The sequence below is a fragment of the Haliotis rufescens genome, unplaced genomic scaffold, assembly GCF_023055435.1.
Source record: "Haliotis rufescens isolate VD_foot unplaced genomic scaffold, xgHalRufe1.0.p SCAF_26, whole genome shotgun sequence".
In the NCBI taxonomy this organism is placed as follows: Eukaryota; Metazoa; Mollusca; class Gastropoda; order Lepetellida; family Haliotidae; genus Haliotis; species Haliotis rufescens.
In genome coordinates this window covers 5,527,199-5,548,820 of record NW_025963957.1, presented here as the reverse complement: position 1 = coordinate 5,548,820, position 21,622 = coordinate 5,527,199, and the positions used below count along the sequence as shown (strand labels likewise).

Below are 21,622 nucleotides of genomic sequence, written 5' to 3'. Positions count from 1 at the left end.
TGACCGCGGCCAGCCCAGCAGTATGTGATAGATCACGAAAGATCAAGAAACGCTTCTTTTGAAATAATCTGGTGTTTCTATTGTTGCACTATGCTCACAACACTCGCAGACTATGTTTCTGTGAGGATAATTATAGCTCAGAGAAACCAAGTGACTTTTGACGTCACAACAGAGATAATAATTTGCAAAATTCAGAAAAACATGACAAATATGCGGACCTCGCTTTCGAAATGTCACGCTTGCATCCCAAGTACCAAGTTGTCCGACTCTCCATTGTTCTCGGTGCCTTAGGTGTGGTACCCCCCAATCTGTTGACTGACATCGGGAGAGTTCCCGGGTTTGCTACCAGGGATACAGCCCTTCTGACAATCTGGGTAATGCAAAAGGCTGCAGTGTTGGGGAGTCTTCACATTCTCCGAAAGGCTCTTCGTGGGTTTGACTAGGCAGCGCTTCCTGGGAGAAGTCCCATTCGCTGTCTGGACTGCGTGTAGAGGGGGCAAGGGCCCTTGGCTGATGATGAATTATCACTCTGCGGTCTAAAATGGATACCCCACTCAGACATGGTATGCTGACTCCGAGGCGACCAGACCTTGTTTTAGCCCGTTAATGCAGGGTAACAACAAGTACTATCTTTAACTTCTTTTGGTAAAACGCGGCCGAGGATCGAACCACTGACCTTCTTTCTCAGAGCAGACACTCTATCCACTAGACACCCGGTCGGAGTAGCTGGATAACAGGACACATCACCTAATCGCAGTGATACAATGTGTGAAGCCTATTTCTGGTGTCCCCCGCCGTGATATTGCTGGAATATTTCTAAAAGCGGCGTAAAACCATACTCACTCACTCACTCACTCACTCACACTTTCTATTTTCTCTTTCTCTCTCTACTTTCAATTTTTTCTCTTTCTGTCACTCCCTCTCTCCATTTTCTCTTTCTCTCTCTTTTTTCCCTCTTTCTCCCACTATCTGTCTCTTTCTCTCCTCTTCCTTTCTCTCTCTATTTTCTCTTTCTCTCTCTTTCTCTCACTCACTCTATCTGTCTCTTTCTCTCCCTCTTTATTACAAACGTGTAGGAGAACAACTTGTGTCGTGTCATTATTGAGTGAACTATATAGTTCAATAATGACACGACACGAGTTGTTCTCCTACACGGTTCAATTTCATGATCAGTCATGATAACCTTTCACCTGAAAGTGTTGGGGGTGTACAAGCGTTTCGTTCTTGTTCAAATAATTGACGTAATGTTCCTGAAAATTGCTGATGCAGAGTAAAATATTAACTATATTAAACACAGCAAGCTACCGATACTCTTCAACTGATTAATTACAGTACACCACAAATCACCGTCGGTACTCATAGAACGCCTACTTCGCGATCTCAGCTGGTCGCGTTCCTGGCCATCGCACGTGTTGTGAAACTGTACATGACGGCGTTCCATGCTCACGTTGTTGACAACGTGGCCGGTGATATGACTCGGGTTTTATTTCTACGCTTAGATGATACGTGGCAATGGAACATAACGGTGCTAAAATGTTATCCCCACTAAGAAGATGCATCACTTTCATCTGATTAGTGTTGTCACCAACGGCAAGGTTTATGCATATTCTATGCTAATTGGCTGACAGCGAACGGTGTCCATAGTGTAAACAGATACTGTATCCCTTGCTGTGGGCGGGAAATATCGCCTTTGACAGTAGATGCAACATTCAAACGGCATTTGTTCATGCACTGGTGAACCTCGTGGACGCATGCGAACGATTCAGACACATCCGAGTAATATGCAGTTATTTCCAATTCAGATACCAGCTTATATTCCCTGTTTTCCTATGGAGATGTGTATAACCTGTCGTGCCATATGAATCTGTAGATCGTGGCTTGCCGTATAAAGCTGTAGATCTTGACGTGCACAAAACCATATGAAGCTGTAGACCCTGGTATGAAGCTGTAGACCCTGTCGTGCCCAACAAAGCTGTACATCCTGTCGTGCCATATGAAGCTGTAGATCCTGCCGTGATATATGAAGCTGTAGATTTTGACGTGCATGAAGCTGTGCAAGAGGCTGTACCGTATGGGATATTTGGTGAAGTCAAAGCGCATTGTTTCGTTGATACACTGACGTTGTTATTCACTTAAAACCTCGGGTGAATTGGACGCGAACGAGTAGGGGCCGAGGTCCACTGAAAACAGTACTGTTCCTGACATCTCCAAAATGAACACATCCATTGACAGTAACGTCACCTATATTGAAGACGATTGGGAATACCTGAAGAGGATCTACAATGTGACGCCGCTGACAGACGGAGGGTACTTTGCTTGCGCCGTGTATCTCCTCTTTGTTGGTAAGGGTATTACAGTAAACTACGGTTATACCGAACACGCTTATAACGAACTGACCGATATAAGGAACTTATTTTTTAGTCCCGGCCATTTGTTGTATATATATGATGCATATATGCCTATAACGAACTGCAGTTATAACGAACTAAATTTAGTGGTCCCTTTGAGTTCGTTATAACCGTTGTTTACTGTATGTTATTATATTATGGTATACGTAAAACAATCTAGCAATCTGATTGGCAAGTCATAGTCTTGTAAGAAATATACAAGTCAGCTGGCCGGTCTGTAGGGACTACATGACGTCATAATATTTAATGTGACGTCACTTGCTACGTCAAACTTCAACCAGTTTTCACAATATGGCTCAAAATGTCACCAATAACGAACAATATATTCTACTCAAAAGAACTTAAAAAAACCACCCGATTCTTTCATATTACTATAGTTAGTATGTATTGATGAACTGTAGTAATATGACAGAATCGGGAGTTCTTTAACTTCTTTTGAGTTGTATAAATATTTGTAAACTTTATTGATAAATCGTTCATGTGTTTAAAGTAACGGGGATTACGTTATTTAACCAGTCTAGCGTCCGTGAACCATAACCTCCCCCACACCTGCTGGTGATACTGGTCACTCTCATATGAGGTGCCCGTGAAGATCCGGGTTAGAATTGGCCTTCAGCAGCCCGTGCTTGTCGTGAGAGGCGACCCTATTCTTCACAAGGAATTGCGGAGCTTTAGACCACGCGTGAGCCGCTTGTCGTAAGATCTCAAGGGGATCTGGTAGTCAGGATCACTGACTTGGTTGATGCATGTTTGTATCCCATTTGCGTGGATCGATGCTCATGATGTCAACTACTGGATTGTCTGGTCCAGACTCGATTAAGTAGGTGGAATATTGCTGAGTGCGGTGTTAAACAACAAACAAATAAACAAACTTACTTGTGGAACGTGTAACTGATATTGTTTCTTTACCGCTGGTTTTACGGATCCGCTGAACAAATCGCAGTTGTGAAATGAATTAAAGTTGAGAACAGCTTTCATTTAGGTGAAGATTCTAGTTTATGAATGCTACGGGTACGGGACATGGATTTGCAATTCATTCCAAGCGGATCGTTTCTTCCGCGGTATTGTTGTTACAGTCAAACACTGTTGTGTCGAACTTTGATGTGTCGAACTTACTGTTAACTCGGAATATTTACGTAGGTCCTTTCAACGTCGACACAAAGGTGTTTGACTGTAATCTCACACATACATGTATGGGATTTTTTTCCCAATGGTTTTAATACCAATTTCGTTTGTATGTCTACAACCACTCCAGCGGTTATGGGCAAGTCAGTGAATGTTGTTTAAGGCCGCTGTCAGCAATATTCCAGTCACGTGCACGAAAGTAGCATCCTATAAACGGCAGGGTCAGTGTACAGATGAAGTTAATTAATATCATCTAACGTCCAGTTTAGGAAAGTAGCATTTTTGTCATTTTCCAGTTGAGGTTAATTAATATGATTTAAGTTCAGGAAAGCAGAATTCAAATAAACAGCATAGTCAGTTTCTGAGGCTAATTTTAATATATGAAGTCAATTTGAAGAAAGCAAAATTCCAATAAACAGTATGGTCGCTTTCTATTCGATGTTAAATAATACATGACGCCGTGTTCGTGACGGAAGAGTTAGCAGTGTAAATTGTCCCTTCAACTTTTGCAGAACTAATTTATTATTTTACTAATATGATCTGTACCGTCAGTGTGTAGCATGTTTGTTTGTTGTTTTACGCCGCACTCAGCAATATTCCAGCTATATGTTCGGCGGTCTGTAAATTATCGAGTCTAGACCAGACAATCATGAGCATCGATCCACGCAATTGGGATACGGTGACATGCATCAACCAATTCAGCGTGCCTGACGACCCGATCCCGTTAGTTGCCTCTTACAACAAGCATAGTCGCCTTTTACGCCAAGCATGGGTTGCTGAAGACCTATTCTACTCCGAATCTTCACGGGTCGTGTTGCGTGTCCAAAGCGCGTTAATATTTACCCATTTCACAGTATACATGTTATTACACACACTATAATAAGCAGCGTGAACTTCAACAGTATTCACAGGTAGAGGTTCCGGTTCACACAACGTTCCCGGTACCTGGTCTTTGTTACAAGTGTCCATTATAATGAGGTTCGGCTGATCCCAATGTTGGATCTGTCTCATACTGGTTTATTTCTCCCTTTCATTCAGTGGACTCTGTCTAAACTGGACTTTTGTTAGACTTACTGTTATGTCCGGTTTAGACAGGTGCGGATTAGTTAGAGTGTAGATATACATATGATGGAAATAAAAATACGATTGAAATGAATATTAGTATTTTTTATACCATATTCGGAACCGTATATTCGGTATTGGCCGAAATCCGGATTAGTCAGAGTCTTGTTTTGACCATCCACCCTACCATCAACCACGTGTGTGCCTGGTCCATTGTCATATAAGCAGGCCGTCGTTAAAAGTTGATTGCGGCATAAAATATTATTCGCTAACATCCCGAAATGCAAGTAAAATGTTCAGTTGACTTTTTTGTTGGGTACAATTCCACCACGGGTGAAGTAAGGTGAAATGGGATTGTACCTCGCGTTCATGGTTATTTCACTTAATCGCGACGTGCATGCACGTGTGTGGGCGTGTGGCTGCTTGTACTAGTCCGGACTGATGGCGGTTTTAAAATGCTAGCCCACTGAGACACTATGCCGCAGTTAAACATGGAAACTCAGCTCAGACACAGTATACTGACTCCGAGCCGACCAGTCCTTGTTTAGCCCCTTAAATCCGAGCCAGACAGGGTAACAACAAGTACCATCTCTTGGCCTCTGTTGGTAGGACGCGGCCGGGGATTAAACCACTAACCTGTCGCTTTCCGGGCAGATGCTCTACCACTAGACCACGGAGGCGGCCCTACCATCAGATACACATTGCTGTAGGAACTAAATGAATGGCGTTTTGGTTGGTTTGTTGTTTTACGCCGCACTCAGCAGTATTCCAGCTATGTGACGGCGGTCTGTAAATAATCGAGTCTGGACCAGACAATCCAGTGATTAATATCATGAGCATCGATCCACGCAATTAAGATCGATGACATGCTTCAACCAAGTCAGCGAGCCTGACCACCCGATCCCGTTAGTCGCCTTTTACGACAAGCATAGTCACCTTTTACGGCAAGCATGGGTTGCTGAAGACCTATTCTACCCCGGAATCTTCACGGGCCGAATGGCGTTTTGGGTAAGGCTGAATTCGTTTTACCAAATATATATCATGTTTTGTATGTCTGTTTATTCAGGTGTCCTAGCAACGTTCGGTAACCTGATTGTTCTACACATATTCTACAAAAACAAGAAGCTTCTCAAGAACCCCCAGAATCTCTTCATCTTTAATCTAACAGTATCAGACCTGGGTATTTCTCTGTTTGGGTACCCCTTGACGACAACATCCTGTTTTGCCCAGAGATTCTTATTCGGAGAAATCGGCTGTATCATACAAGGCGTGACGACCTTCACCTTTGCCCTGGCGGACATGAAAACCCTGGTAGCCTTAAGCGTGTACCGGTACATCTACTTGTGTTGGCCACACTTAAGTAAGTACTTCATACTCTACACACACTAACGGACACTTTCTCACGGGTAGGGGTGGAGGGGGTTGGTGGTGCGGGGTGGGGAGGGGGGTCGGACCCATTCGTGTACGGCGCCGCAATTCGCGGTGGAGAATTGCGTCCTTTGGGCACGCCAGAAACCTATGATTGTGGGTTCGAATCCCATTTCTCACAATTATGTTTCTAGGTTTCTCAGCACCATACACATACTTGTGGTTTTCACCAAAGTGGTAAACGTCTGAGGCCTGCATCACTTTGAGCTTTTCCTCCCACATCAAGCTGACACGCCGTGATATCAATGGAATACTGTTGAAAGCGGCGTTCAACCCAACTCACTCACTCACTTACTCTCGATACGATACCATGATCGCTATACTCACCACATAAACTGTAAGTTACGGCGTCCATCAGAAGTATGACATACAATATGGTTGCGGCCCGGATCGTCTTGGGTTGACGAAACTTTTGTTTAAAATATTTTTATTTCAATTCAGTAGACATAAATTTATATATGTAACAGGTACATGATGTATATAAGTGTAGCAATTCATAGGATCATAAAACATGATCATGATATGGGTCATATACAAATATTGTATTGACTGATATATTAAAATGAGTTGGCGGATAACTTTTCCATTTTCTGTCAAATTTATTAATACTACTATGATTCATTGCAATAAATTGTTCTATTGTACATACATCTTTCAATATTTTAATGAAGAAAGGAAAGTATAAAAGAGTTTTCTTAATAATTGACAGGTGAATATAAATTTTTTGCAAGAAGACTTATAAGGTTGAAAAGAGAGTTCTTTTTGTTGTAGCAAACTATTTGATCTAGACAGATAATATGAATATCATACGCAAGTTTCTGGTGTAGGTACACGTCAACTTCTAACCTACATTCATGCATGGTGTATGTTTTCAGATTCAGAGATACAAAAATAGCATATATCATCATCAATTAACTTCATTTCAATAATTCCTTTTTGGGGTTTGTCGAGTTAGGTTGGGGTTAGCATCCGTTTTACCAGGTACATCCACCCGAGACCGTAACTGTGTCTCCTTATGACAAGAGGTGAGGTGAAATGGAGTTTAACGTCGCGTCCAAGATTATTGCACTTCAAAATATAGCGACGTGCATGCACATGCTTGTGTGTGTGTGTGTGTGTGTGTGTGTGTGTGTGTGTGTGTGTGTGTGCTTGTACTAGTCCGGACTGATGTCGATTTATAGTGCTAGCACAATGAGATACCATCCCGCAGTTTAACATGAATACCCCACTCAGACACAGTATACTGACTCCGAGCCGACCAGTCCTTGTTTTAGCCCCTTTATGCCGAGCGCCTGACAGTGTAACAACAAGTACCATCTTTTGACGTCTTTTGGTATGACGCGGGTGGGGATCGAACCCCGGACCTTCCTCTCTCCGGGCAGGAGCTCTACCACAAGACCACGGAGGCGGTCGCTCTTGACAAGACCTACCACCCAATCAAGCACATGTTAGAATCACCCATGAGTCAAACGTTTATAAACATTTGCCATTTTCACGTTGAAGTTCATCAGGTTATTTAGCAGCTGATAAATGCGAACAAACGTAATAGTGGTATGTGTTATTGTTGCTTTAATCAGGGAGACTACAACACGACTCCCTGTGTTAATAAAGAGCCACAGGTATGGCCTCAGGAAGCCGTATCTGGTCCTACAGCAGCCAGATTACATCCCGCCAAAGCCATTCAGGATGCAACTGTGTGTCATACTGTTGGCATGGTGATCGCATCTGGCTGCATCTAGGGTGTTGTACGTCAAACAATATACGAGACGTCGACACCTGCCAGGCTTGGATGGGGGTCACGTGGCTTTTAAGTGGCCGCAATATATGTCAGTCGTCCATCTAAAACTTGTTATGCTATTTTCTCGTTAACCGTCCCGTGTGCAATGCCAAAATCTTTACGGATCATTCCAGGGATAGTGGTGTCTACTAATCTTGGGATTAGCATCTTTCCAAGGCAAGGGTGTTAACTGGGTGAGTGAGTGAGTTTGGTTTTACGCCGCTTTTAGCAATATTCCAGCAATATCACGGCGGGGGACACCAGAAATGGGCTTCACACATTGTACCCATGTCGGGAATCGAACCCGGGTCTTCGGCGTGACGAGCGAAGCTTTAACCACTAGGCTACCCGACCGCCCCAGGGTGTTAACTGACTTATAAAAGTCGAGTTTCCACCCTTGCCGAACTACGCAGGATTTCCGGAGTTATATTTTGGCTGTACTGACGAGTCTATGCATAGTCGCATCAAAATCGCGTAACGAACTAGACGTCTGGTTCATGGCTTTCAATGTGCAGATGTCGGTCGACTGCATGATTTGGAAAGTATGTGTACGGTCAACTGGGCGTCCACAAATATGTGGCAATTTTTTTCATGTTTTTAATCAAGATGCTCAAGTGATCTGATGCACTTCCCGGGGTAGGACCCGTTATATTACAATATAGATCTTGATTATCGATCAGATCGCCATGACTGGGCGCCGCTATGAAGCAAATACAACTGATATGAGAGATTGAATCTTATTGGTCAAAAGGATGGACATATAAGGGACATAACTCGTAATTGCCACTACAGACGAGCCTGGAAACTTCACCCTAGTTCGGCAAGGGTGGAAACTGGACTTTTATAGTCAGTTAATACCCTTGCCTCAGGACGATGATTATTAGCAAGTCCATGCAAAGTCCAGTTCATGGCGACCGAACTGAAAAAATCTCAAGTATCTCAAACGACATGATGGTGAAGCTCGATCATTTTATTACCGTCTTCGCCATGCTCCGATGGCACCCATGGTACAACGCGGAATATGTAGAGGACGTTATGGAAAATGATCAATACAAAATTCAGCCTCAGACGTATCCAGGTCAACAAACCTGATCTTGTCCTTTTTGATAAATACAATGTGATTGACAAGATTGAGGATAAACATGGCAAATAGGCAGACCTCGCTTTCGAAATGTCACGCTTGCATCCCAAGTACCAAGTTGTCCGACTCCCCACTGTTCTCGATGCCTTAGGTTTGGTACCTCCCAATCTGTTGACTGACACCGAGAGAGTACCCGGGTTTGCTACCAGGAATACAGACCTTCTGACAATCTGGGTAATGCAAAAGGCTGCAGTGTTGGGGAGTCTTCACATTCTCCGAAAAGTTCTGGGTGGGTTTGACTAGGCAGCGATTCCTGGGAGAAGTCCCATTCGCTGTCTGGGCTGCGTGTAGAGGGGGCAAGGGCCCTGAGCTGATGATGAGCCTAACCAGCCTGACTGTGCCAGGATCACCCAAACCCTCTTTGCTGCATTTATTTATTTTAATCTGTAAATAATAATAATAACAACCTCTCAAAGTGTTGTATACACTACAGAAAAGCTTATGATTCTCTACCTCGCGAATTGATTTTGAAGTCAGGGGAATGAATTGATCTTCCCGAGCCACTACTTCTTTTATAGGGGCGGTCGGGTAGCCTAGTGGTTAAAGCGTTCGCTCGTCACGCCGAAGACCCGGGTTCGATTCCCGACATGGGTACAATGTGTGAAGCCCATTTCTGGTGTCCCCCGCCGTGATATTGCTGGAATATTGCTAAAAGCGGCGTAAAACTATACTCACTCACTCACTCACTTGTTTTATTCAATCCTTAATGAATTGCTGGTCAACTCAACTTGAGATGTATTCGCAGGGGCAGGTGGTGACTTCGGAATCCATTTCTATTAGAAGAGGAATATTTCAGGGCGATTCTTTTAGTCCTTTGCTTTTCTGGTTGTCACTAAATTATACATGATGTTGAAATCTCATATGAGAAATATACGACTCGTGATCGTCGTTTATCCATCTTCCCGCGGCAAAGGACTTTATAGAAAGTCAGTTGCCGCGGGATGATGTTGTTTATCGTACAATACCTACATTTATCTGTGCACCTCATTGATTAGTCTTCCTGCAGTGGTTTATTGTACGACAAACATCTCCCACTCGTCGTTTATTCTTAATTAGACAGTCTCAGCATATCAACTTGTTTTCTCCAGTGAATAATGTAGTTATCGTTATAGTGCGCGTTGAAAGAGATTATCTGCAATGACGTCAATATGGAATTTATGTCACGCGAAATGAGAAATGAAATCACGAAATCCATCGCGACTTATAATAAGACGATTATTTTTAATCTCAGATATTAATTAAAGTCATTTACATCAGATGAAGCAGTTGCTAATGGAGACCAAATAATAAATATGGATTATGTACAATTAGGTTTTACTATTATCGGCACTGTAATCGTAAAGTTGACATTGACGCTCCAGGCACAGAACCCAGTCAGAAGCAAAATGGACCCGTGAAGATCCGGGTTAGAATAGTTCTTCAGCAACCCATGCTTGCCGTTAAGAGCGACTATGCTTGTCGACTAACGGGATCGGGTGGCTCGCTGACTTGGTTGATGCATGTCATCGTATCACAATTGCTTGGTTAGATGCTCATGATGTCAATCACTGGATTCTCTGGTCAAGACTCGATAATTTACAGACCGCCGACATATAGCTGGACAATTGCTGAGTGCGTCGTTAAACAAACAAACAAAACAAAGCAAAATGGGCAGCTTACTATTGGGAATCTTTCTTGGATGGCAGTTGTAGCTAGCAGTAATACCCCTTGGGATTCTTTCTTGGATGGTTGTCGTAGCTAGCAGTAATACCACTTGGGATTCTTTCTTGGATGGTTGTCGTAGCTAGCAGTAATACCACTTGGGATTCTTTCTTGGATGGTTGTCGTAGCTAGCAGTAATACCACTTTGAATTCTTTCTTGGATGGCAGTTGTAGCTAGCAGTAATACCCCTTGGGATTCTTTCTTGGATGGTTGTCGTAGCTAGCAGTAATACCACAGGTGTAAAACATATTGGTGCACATATCTCTGATCTTACCACATTGTGCACATATACACAAAGAAAAAAAGTTAAGCACTCCCCTATTTCTGAACCATGACAAATGGCAAAAATCATGGCATGGGATGACTGACCACAGGAGCTGGGAAATACCAATGTCATCGGATAGAACAAACATTTGATAACAAATAAGGAAGATATTGGTGAGTTGTGATTGAAATTTACTGAAAAAAACATCATGGTAACACAGGTACTATTTTTGACCGCAGACAATACCTAAAAAAAGTATGGAGCTGCAGGATTAAGTAAACGAGTTTAAATGTTCCTTAAAGTCACTACTTGACATGAAACAGATCAGTAGCGGGTATATCCGCCACGTGCCCGGATGACGTATTCCACCCTACGTCTCATGCCTCCAGTCAGACGTTGGATCTGTTGATGGGTCAATAACAACCACTCCTGATGCAATGCTGCTTCCAATTTGCGTAAATCTCGTACAGGTGGATCTCTTGCCTGTATGCGCCGCCGAAGAATATCCCACACATGTTCAAGGGGGTTCAAATCTGGGCTCAGTGCTGGCCAGGGTAGAGTCGTTATTGCATTGGCCCTCGTGTAATCCACGACTGCATGCGAACGTTGAGGCCTGGCATTGTCAACCATGTACTGAGGTCGAGTACAAAGAGGGTGGTTGTCAAAATTAGGAACGACGACTGGCCTCAAAACGTCCCGGATATACTGAGCCCCTGTTAAATTGCCCCTTATAGTGACCAAATCCACCCTGCAGTCATGAGAGATACACCCCAAACCATTACCGAGCCCCCGCCGTATGCAACAGTCAGTATAATGTTCCTGGGGGTGTAGGCCGTCTCCCGGTGCCTCCAAACTCTCGTTCTTCCATCAGTGACGTGGAGCAGAAAGCGACTTTCGCCTGACCGATGGATCCGTCTCCAAGTTCTCAGATTCCAGTTCTGTCGCGCAATACACCATGCTAAACGAGCAGCTTTGTTGTGATCTCTCAACAAGGGGCGCTTTATGACTCGTCTAGCCCTCAGTCCTGCTGCTTTCAGGCGGTTCCTGACGGTTCTGGTGCTGAAACGACGATTGGGCAACCACAGCCTTCAGACAAGTACTTGTTAAAAAGGGTTCTCCCCCTATGAGACGAAGAAGGTTACGACAGTGTGATGATACCCCAAATTCCAACTAATGGCATTACAAGACATTCCTGCGTTATGCATGCCGATTATTTGCCATCTTGTGGCGTTTGATAATTGCCTTCGTGCCATGGTCAAACAATGTCATGGAATAACTGTTTAAAACCGAGCTTAAGAAAGCATTGTAAACGTTTGGAAGTACTGCTTTTAGAGATAGTCGAGGGTAGCATGCTGCACGGGCATACCATGCATGGCACGTGAGCTTTCGTCACGCAAGACTGATTACATCATCTCGAGAGAACATAATTCTTCCCGTAATTATATCTTTCATGACTGTTACAAATATTCCGAAATATATTAGGGTGTGCTTAACGTTTTTCTTTGTATATATCACCTTTCGGTCATTCTAGGCATTTGATTGGCTGATTGTAAACCCGACCTTTTCGGGCCCGCTTACGCTTTATTAATTTTTTCATAAGTCGATCACAAGAACGATGTTGTTTAGGTTGGAAATAAAGAAAAGCAAACAGAAATGATAATAATTTGTAATGTATCATCAAACGCTGACGTACATGTACTTCAGCGAAAACAACAGCTTATTTAAATATGTTGAACGACGGTGTGTTTGTTCAGGATGTGCGAAGAATAATTTCCCCTCAACTGACCAAAAAAAACATTGCACAAAACAGTAAGGCCAGAAACCTAATGCTTCCCTAAAAATGTTCCGAAGTACACCAAAAAGGAGTGAACGAGTATGGTTTTACGCCGCTTTTAGCAATATTCCAGCAATATCACGGCGGGGGACACCGGAAATGGGCTTCACACATTGTACCAGTGTCGGGAATCGAACCGGGTTCTCGGCGTGACGAACGAACGCTTTAGCCACTAGGCTACCCAACCGCCAAAAGAGGAACACGTGCTGTTTGACACACCCGCAACTTCCGAGTTCCAAGTTCATGGAAAGGTTCATGTTCATGTGCACGATCATTAATGAACATTAAACACAGAATGTTACCTGTACGTTAATTAACTACATCGCATAGTCCTTGATACATGTTCGTTTCCGTTAGCATCGCAAGCCATGGAAGATGGCAAGGTTTACTGCGTCCTGCAATATAAACAATGTGTAAGGATTCTATATCGGAAGTATTATATTTCTTAGACGTCGTACTGAACATCTTTCAGAATAGCGACTTACGTTGATAGTGCCAGGTTGTGAAAAATTACGCTGTATACTGTAAAATGTCAAAGCAAGGGAATAACCAGTCTTGATGATCCGCCGAATCAAATTCCATTTGGCGTAAATGTCAATAAAGCTGTGAAAATTATATGGATGGACCAATAAAATTCAGTGATAACATCTGCCTGCCGGTAGCATTCGCCATTCACACTGACATTGTATTCACCACATTTCAGAATACGACTAACGTTGAAGTTACCAGGTTGTGAAGAATTACGTTTAAAATTGTTGAAATTAACACTTTTCAGAATATCGACTGACAATCGAGTTCACGCGAATGGTGATAGCGGGTCTATGGCTGTACTCACTGTTTTGGACACTGATGCCACTGTTTGGCTGGAGCCGCTACGTCCTGGAACCTTTCGGGACTTCCTGCAGCATCGACTGGACACTGAGAAGCCACGCTGGTCGAGCCTACACTTTGTGCCTCATCTTCTTCTGCTTCTTTGTCAATATTGGCATCATGACGTTCAGCTACGTGAAAGTCGTGGTTACATCAAGACGACTCATGAAGAGGCTTAAGGCCACTAGGACTGCAGTCAGTATAGACGAAGCACTCGAACAGAGAAATATCTCAAAGGAGCACAGGCTCGTCTGGGTAAGTCGTGTTGATGTGAACATGGTTTCGGGAATATATCTCAGTATCTCAAGGGGAGAAAGGCTCGCCTGGGTAAGTCGTTTTGATGTGATAATGGTTTCAGGAATATATCTCTGTATCTTAAAGGGAGGGAGGCTCGCCTTGGTATGTCGTTTTGATGTGAACATGGTTTCGGGAATATATCTAAATATCTCCAAGCGAGAAAGGCTCGCCTGGGTAAGTCGTCTTGATGTGAACAGGGCTTCGGGAATATATCTAAATATCTCAAAGGGAGAAAGGCTCGCGTGGGTAAGTCGTCTTGATGTGAACATGGTTTCGGGAATATATCTAAATATCTCACAGGGAGAAAGGTTCGCCTGGGTAAGTCGTCTTGATGTGAACATGGTTTCGGGAATATATCTAAATATCTCAAAGGGAGAAAGGCTCGCCTGGGTAAGTCGTCTTGATGTGAACAGGGCTTCGGGAATATATCTTAATATCTCACAGGGAGAAAGGCTCGCCTGGGTAGGGGTCGCGGTAAATGTGAATAGGACTTCAGGAACATGCTCCCTTTTTCTATCACCAGACAGCAAAAGCTTTCATTTCCCAATATTTCGCAAACCATCTAAACAAATATGCCATCTTTCCAAATGTTTTACAGAGCAAGTGAGTTGGGGATAGCACTGCTATGAACAGTATTTCTGTAATATCACAGTCTGTCAGAGGGAAGTCCAATATCTCAGATATGGTGATGACATCCGTTTTGTTTCTTGTTCTACGAGATATTGAGTGAGTGAGTCAGTCGCCGCTTTGATCAGTATTCCAGTTATATCACAGCATGTCAGCATAATGTGGGATGTCGCAGGTGCTGACAGACCTAGAAACAGAATCGGGCAAAACAGGGATTCCAACTCACTGTTATAGGCTTCTGGCGTACCCAAGGGACGCAACTCTTCACAGCATACTACGGCGCCTTATTCGAGTTGGTCACCCGTGCCCCGTTCTACGCGATAGTCGGCATATTTGAGGCCACATTACAGCAATATGTAAATAATGGAGCAACATGAACAACGTGCCCCGCAATCGTGACAAGAGTGAAAGCGGGTTTAAATCCAACTCATGCAGTGACTTCCATTCATTGTTGTAGATTTCTATGGCCATGGTCGTATCCTTCGCCATCTTATGGTCACCATACGCCATATTGTCCAACGTGTTTGCCTACGTCGATGACATTCCTCCATGGGTGTCCACGGTTCCGACCATGTTCTGCAAAAGTTCCTGCCTGCTGAATCCCGTCATCTACTGCATGTTCAACCAGGACTTCAGGAACTGTGTTATTGGGATATTTTCGAGGCGGAGGAAAGTTGGCGAGGCGGTGAAAAGCAAGTGAGTAGTAATACATGTAGTGTTTTCTTGTGTCAGCCATCTCCCAGTCGCTTTGACTCGTAATTTGTTGGAATTAAGAGTGAGTGAGTTGGGTTAACGTGGCTTTAACAGTATTCCAGTTAATGTGGAAGTAAAGCCCGAAGTGATGCAGGTCTCAGACGTTTACCACTTCGGTGAAACCCACGAGCACATGTTGGTACTGACAAACCTAGAAACATAATCTGGCGTGTCCAAGGGACGGAACTCTGGACAGCGAATCGCGGCGCCTTAGACGACTGGGCCACCTGTGCCCCCGTTTGAATTCAGAACTATTAATCATAGATAGAGTTCTTGAAAGTTTACGTCCTCGATATTCAAGATAAACGTTCACCATTTTTGCGGTGTATTATCATTGTATAGACGACTGAGTATATCGGTGGAGAATCATCGTCCATACGTCGCTGTTGATGAAATAGAACCTACTCCTTGCATGTGCTTTATGTGAACCCCATAATGTGTAGAACCGATGGCCGCAGGTTGCTCGAGATACATTGTCGATGTAACGGAGCCGTCATTGGTCAGAGCGCCTACTGTTTTCCCTCGTTAAAAATAGCGGCTGCACCTCAAAGCGGCCGTATGTGTTCACATGGGATAAAGGAAGATAGTGTTTACGAAGCTGTGAAGTATTAAAGATGGTAGTTGATATTCGGAATATAATGTAGTCGGGATATATTGAGACGAGATATGTAACATGTTGAGATATAATTTGAACGAGACCAATTTTAATCTTGGCTGTTGTTACTGTTGTCATAGTTGGAACACGGGTGGCCCTATCGTCCCTGTTACTGTTTTGTGGGTTCGAATCAATGATCCATCCTGATTATAATACTTGGTTTGTCAGAAGCGTCCAAGATCTGCATCATTTTTGGCTTTCGTTCCACATTAAGCCCCGTGATGCAAGAGTTGGGTGAACTGTTCTGAGCCTGTATAGTACACCCTTAACAGTTTGCATGTATTAAGTACAATACTTCCCATGCTTACAAGATGCTTTTGAACCAAATACACAACCAGGCAGCATATTTAAACAAGCACTGCCAAGTATCTCCAACACTCCGATGTGTAACCATAGAGTCTTGGGTTCACCACTATCAGCCAGAGACTAAACAACAGCGGAAACATGTAACGACTGGAGTGAGTGAGTGAGTATGGTTTTACGCCGCTTTTAGCAATATTCCAGCAATATCACGGCGGGGGACACCACAAATGGGCTTCACACATTGTACCCATGTCGGGAATCGAACCCGGGTCTTCGGCGTGACGAGCGAACGCTTTAACCACTAGGCTACCCGACCGCCCCTGTAACGACTGGAAAGACTGTTCAGTCGGTCTGCGAGGTGATGGCTTCGGTTTTCCGCGTTCCCAAAGTAATCCTACAGGAATACATCAATGGACAATATTAAGCTAATCTGCTTAGACAACTGCGGGGGCGGTCGGGTAGCCTAGTGGTTAAAGCGTTCGCTCGTCACGCCAAAGAACCGGGTTCGATTCCCGACATGGGTACAATGTGCGAAGGCTATTTCTGGTGTCCCCCGCCGTGATATTGCTGGAATATTGCTAAAAATGGCGTAAAAACATACTCATTCACTTACTAGACAACTGCGTGAAAATATCAAGGCTAAACGTCGTGGGCAAATCACTAAAGGTGTGTTGTTCCTCCAGTACAATGCACCTGTTCTCAAGTCTGTGGTCGCCATGCATACCAGAATAACTAATTAAGTAGCACCCCGTTGTCATGTTCATATAATGTTTTATCCCGAACTTCCATGTCCCTTCTGCAAAAAGCTACACACTTCATTGATCGTTTGGTAAGTGTCGGAGATACATATACCAGCGACGCCTGAAAACCCTACGCTTCCCCAGATGCAAACGCTGAGTCATATCAGTGAGTGAGTATTGTTTTACGCCGCGTTTAGCAATATTCTAGCAAAATCACGACGGGGGACACCAGAAACGGGCTTCACACATTGTACCCATGTCGGGAATCAAACTCGTGTCTTCGCCGTGACCATATGATACAGAGGTGCTGAGTAGGCAGTGAAAAGGATTGCCAAACCACTGTTTGAATGGAGCAGTAACTAAACATGGCATGTGGATATTTTGGTTTCTGTATTGGGGTATGTCACAATTACTACAGGAACCGAGTTTTTCTATTAGATATTTTATGTGGAAATATATAGCAACCGGTTCCTGACTAAACTGTCGGGCAAAACAAAGTATACACTTGGAAATTGGAATTGAGCACAAAATTACAAACGTTATCAAAACTGGGATGAAAACAGTCGTCGAAATATTGCAAATCATCACCATCGAATAATCGTGTCTTGTTTGTTTCATGTTAAGCCACCATCAAACATGAGCGTATACTTTCCGTTGTCTGACAGAAGATCTTCGAAGTGTATATATGAAACATATTTTAAAACGAAATCGAATAAAAACGATGAGCAGGTATCGTTCCGATGCTCCAGAAACCATACCTTTTGTTTATTTTAAATATCACAGGTACTTCAGTGATTGTAAAACATGGAAACATTAATTGTTACCTTACACCAGATATCGTATTCTGTCTTAAGTCTCCTTACTCTATTAGTTATTTTAGTATAAGTCTATTATATTTGAAACTTGCAGGCCGATCAGGCGAGTCATCGTCGACCGAACAAGAGAAGGCATTTACATCGGGGATGCTGAAGTCGAGGTCAGACACGAGAAAAGAATCCTTTTTTAGCCGGTATATTGAATGACAATGGTGTCAGCATACCCGGACCAGCATCAAGTCACGTGACCCCTAGACATCATCTTGAGATGCACGTGACACTCGGAATTGTTGGATTGATCGGCGTCGGTCGTGATAGTTCGCTGTGAAGATCGAATGAAGGTTGTTAAGTCATTGATGAAAGGTGGATGCGTTAGGCTGCCACGCCTTGCTGTTTGATTCACGGAGTGTTTACATTGCTTGTCAGAAATGTAGGCATCCGAAGTTCTATGGTTTTATTGAGTAAAGCGAAGTATTTGACAAGAGGTGGTGTTTATCGTCGCGTTCAGGATTATCGACTTACATTGCGACGTACCTGTGTATGTGGCTGCTTGTACTTGTCCGGACTAATGCCGGTTCATAGTGCTAGCCGTCTGATATACCATGGCACAGTTTAACGTGGATACACTACTCGGAAACAGCCATCCGGTTCAGCACCAGGAGAAGTAACATAAGGTGCCATCTCTCACGACTTTTGGTATGGCGCGAACCACCTTCCGCTCTCAGGGCAGAAGCTCTACCCACTAGACCACGGAGGCAGACTATTTCATAGTAACAAAACAATTCCAAGATTAAATCAGAACTTCGGATTCCTGTGCAGGAACAGTCCTGTATTAGAGGTCAGTGAATCTCCTGGCTACTGCATTGAAGTGCATGGATTCCCATGGATAAGGTGTCAAAGGTGACTCGCCTGGCGCGGCACTACGAGTCTGCGACTGGTAGGGTATCAAGGATGAGTGAGTATGGTTTTACGCCGCATTTTAGCAATATTCCAGCAATATCACGGCGGGGGACACCAGTCATGGCCTTCACACCTTGTACTCATGTCGGGAATCGAGCCCTGGTCTTTGGCGTGACGAGCGAACGCTTTAACCACTAGCTACCAGACCGCCCCGTATTGTGGATGACGCCACTGAGAAGCCATGAAGGTGCGTTGCTATGTGTTAAAGGTCCGCTATTGCCCTTGTTTGGACGTTATGGCATTAATGGTATTGGTAATTGTAAATGACTCCTCTTGTAAGGTAGTTAAGAGTACGTAGTACTGTATAACACATATACTACAGCTGCTTGTTTGAACTTTGATGAGGAAAGATATTTATTTAGGTTCTGCCGGTTTAGCAGTCCCCTTTCACTTTACCAAGTGGAAATAAATATAGTTTAAAAAAGAGAAAAAAAGTACGTAGTCCCCTGTTAAGGTGGTTAAGGGCAATTAAGTGACACTCCTGGTAAAGTACCTCAGGCCAGTAGATCCCCTGGCGAAGGTGATACTATAACGTATCTATTATTTGCTATTGTATTATGGGCATTAATTCTTTGATAAGGTATTACCTCCCTTGTAAAGTGCCATGTGTCACATGTTTTAAGGTCAGTAACTCCTTCGGTAATAAATCAAATATCATCGGCCGGACTGGCTAAAGAATAAGGGCTGTGTATTACAGGTCAATGACCTCTAGCCACAAAAGTATTATTTGTCAATAACCTCCCTGCCGAAATAAGTGGTCAATGACAATGTTCTAGAATTCCAAAGATGTATATTTCGGAAGTCTTGTCGGTTACAAGCAGTGTTTAAAATATAAAAAAAACTGTCAGGCCGGACCAACTTATTTTAGAAGCTGCAAGTCCGGACTTAGCACTTCAGGCCCTCGTTTAAGAAACTACAGCTCATCGTGATAAACAAACTGACATGTAAACTTACTGCAGGCCACAAGCACCCCAACTACGGGTCCGAATTGAGATGCCCCAGTCACGGAACACTGGGCAGGCGCGGATTTGGAACATTGGTTACAAGTCAAGAAAACGTATATTCATGTGTCGGTGATATATATAATATTTCTGGACAATTACATTTTTGGATGTCGTACTGCAGAAAACAGATTTTCTTTCCGATGTCACCGATGGAGTGTGACCTTTCGAGGAAATAAATAGGTCAGTAGACGCCGTCTTGTAGTCGTGAGCCACGGTAAATAGCAAGAGACCTACGATTTGGCCTATCTGAGAGAGCAAGGTACAGATGCTGGGAGTCATATGTGGTCCTAATTGATCTAATTACACATGGACAATACCTATCTATCACGGGACTATTGATCTTACGTTTTCGTTTATGTCGCTCCTGTATGCGGGCTGCCATGTGCGTCAGAATGAATCTTCAGTCGTTAATCTGTCAAGCTACTGTACATCGATAATGTAGGTGTTCAATGTTCGAGGTTGGTTGGAGACTTCCTCTCAATGTATGTGCGAGTGTATATAATGCAGTGTCGTAATGCCGTTAGGAACCGTCCATATGATATTAGGGGCTAAGGGGGTGAGGGGTGTTATCGAAAAAGAAAATTGTCCCAGAAATGTCTTGAAAAAAAAGATGCTTCAGACTGAAAAAAACCCCGAGAAACTCCGTCACAAAAATTACGTTGTTCGAAGGTGTTTTTCTGAAAAAATATTCAGGCTCTTTGTTGTAATTAAAAAAGTATCTCACTGTCATTATCTAGTTTTTGCAGATGTAGCTGAAACATTATCTTCTCTCTAGACAAAATCCCAACCCACCCAAACCCCGAATATCATACGGTCGGTCCTTAACCATATTGTCACGTAAACATTCTGTGAGATGTCACGGTTTGTGTGTGGACGGACCTATGCCATACACAAGCCATCGAGCAATTGTTATAGACTTACGAATGAAAATAGTGAACATCAATTTTGGATGGTGTGCATAATAAATTGTTAGACAGTGCATCGTTGTTTTCTGTGTTCTTCAAGAAACGGACACCAGCAGCAATGGAAAAAGAGCGAGGGATATTGTCGCCTACAGCATCAGGCCACCGTGAAATACTCGCGTGGATAAGGAGTATTAGTTGACAGCATGATGAAATACTCCCATGATCATCTTTATATAGCTTTTGCGACGGACATGGCATCTGGCGATCCTTCGACTTACAACACGCTACAATAAAATACATTTCCCATGTCAGGAGGGGCCAAACATGTCTTGTTTATCCCCAACACAACATATTCTAGGACATCCATCATCTATAGGTCAAGCCTGGGGTGAAACATTATTTGTTTTGAGCATTTTCGGGAACCGGGTATAATAAAATATCCATGGCCTATCCCCTCCAGAATAACAAATGACCGAGGCCGCTTCCGTGGTCTAGTGGTAGAGCGTCCGCCCGGAGAGATGAAGGTCCGGGGTTCGATCCCCGGCCGCGTCATACCAAAAGACGTTAAATTATGGTACTTGTTCTTACCCTGTCTTGCGCTCGCCACTAACGGCCAAAAACAAGGAGTCAGCATACTGTGTCTGAATGGGGTATTCATGTTAAACTGCGGCATGGTAGCACTATAAAACCGGAATGTGCATGCACGTCACTATATCAGTGCAATAATCTTAAACGCGACGTTAAACCCCATCTAAACTCCCCTCACTAATGACCGGCCCGTCATGTGATACTCAAAAGATGATAAACACTACCTGATTTTTAACATGTGATAATAGTTACTCTGTCATAGCCGGTGGGTATTGCAACATATAGCCTTCCATCTGTGTGTCTCTTCAACTTGTTTTGAGTGTTTTACATGTATATGGACATGCATTCTCAAGCGAAGCCTAA

The 21,622-nt window shown here is 43.5% G+C and overlaps 1 protein-coding gene across 1 annotated transcript; it reads left to right on the top strand.

Annotated features, from left to right (window-relative positions):
* The first annotated feature begins 1,634 nt into the window (after positions 1-1,634).
* LOC124147323 (opsin-5-like) lies at positions 1,635-20,713 on the top strand. The gene is made up of 5 exons (XM_046518000.2): positions 1,635-2,342; positions 5,662-5,955; positions 13,518-13,867; positions 14,994-15,232; positions 17,897-20,713. Exons 1-5 carry the CDS (start codon positions 2,213-2,215, stop codon positions 17,991-17,993), a joined length of 1,110 nt encoding a protein of 369 aa, XP_046373956.2. The 5' UTR covers positions 1,635-2,212; the 3' UTR covers positions 17,994-20,713.
* Positions 20,714-21,622: the final 909 nt, after the last annotated feature.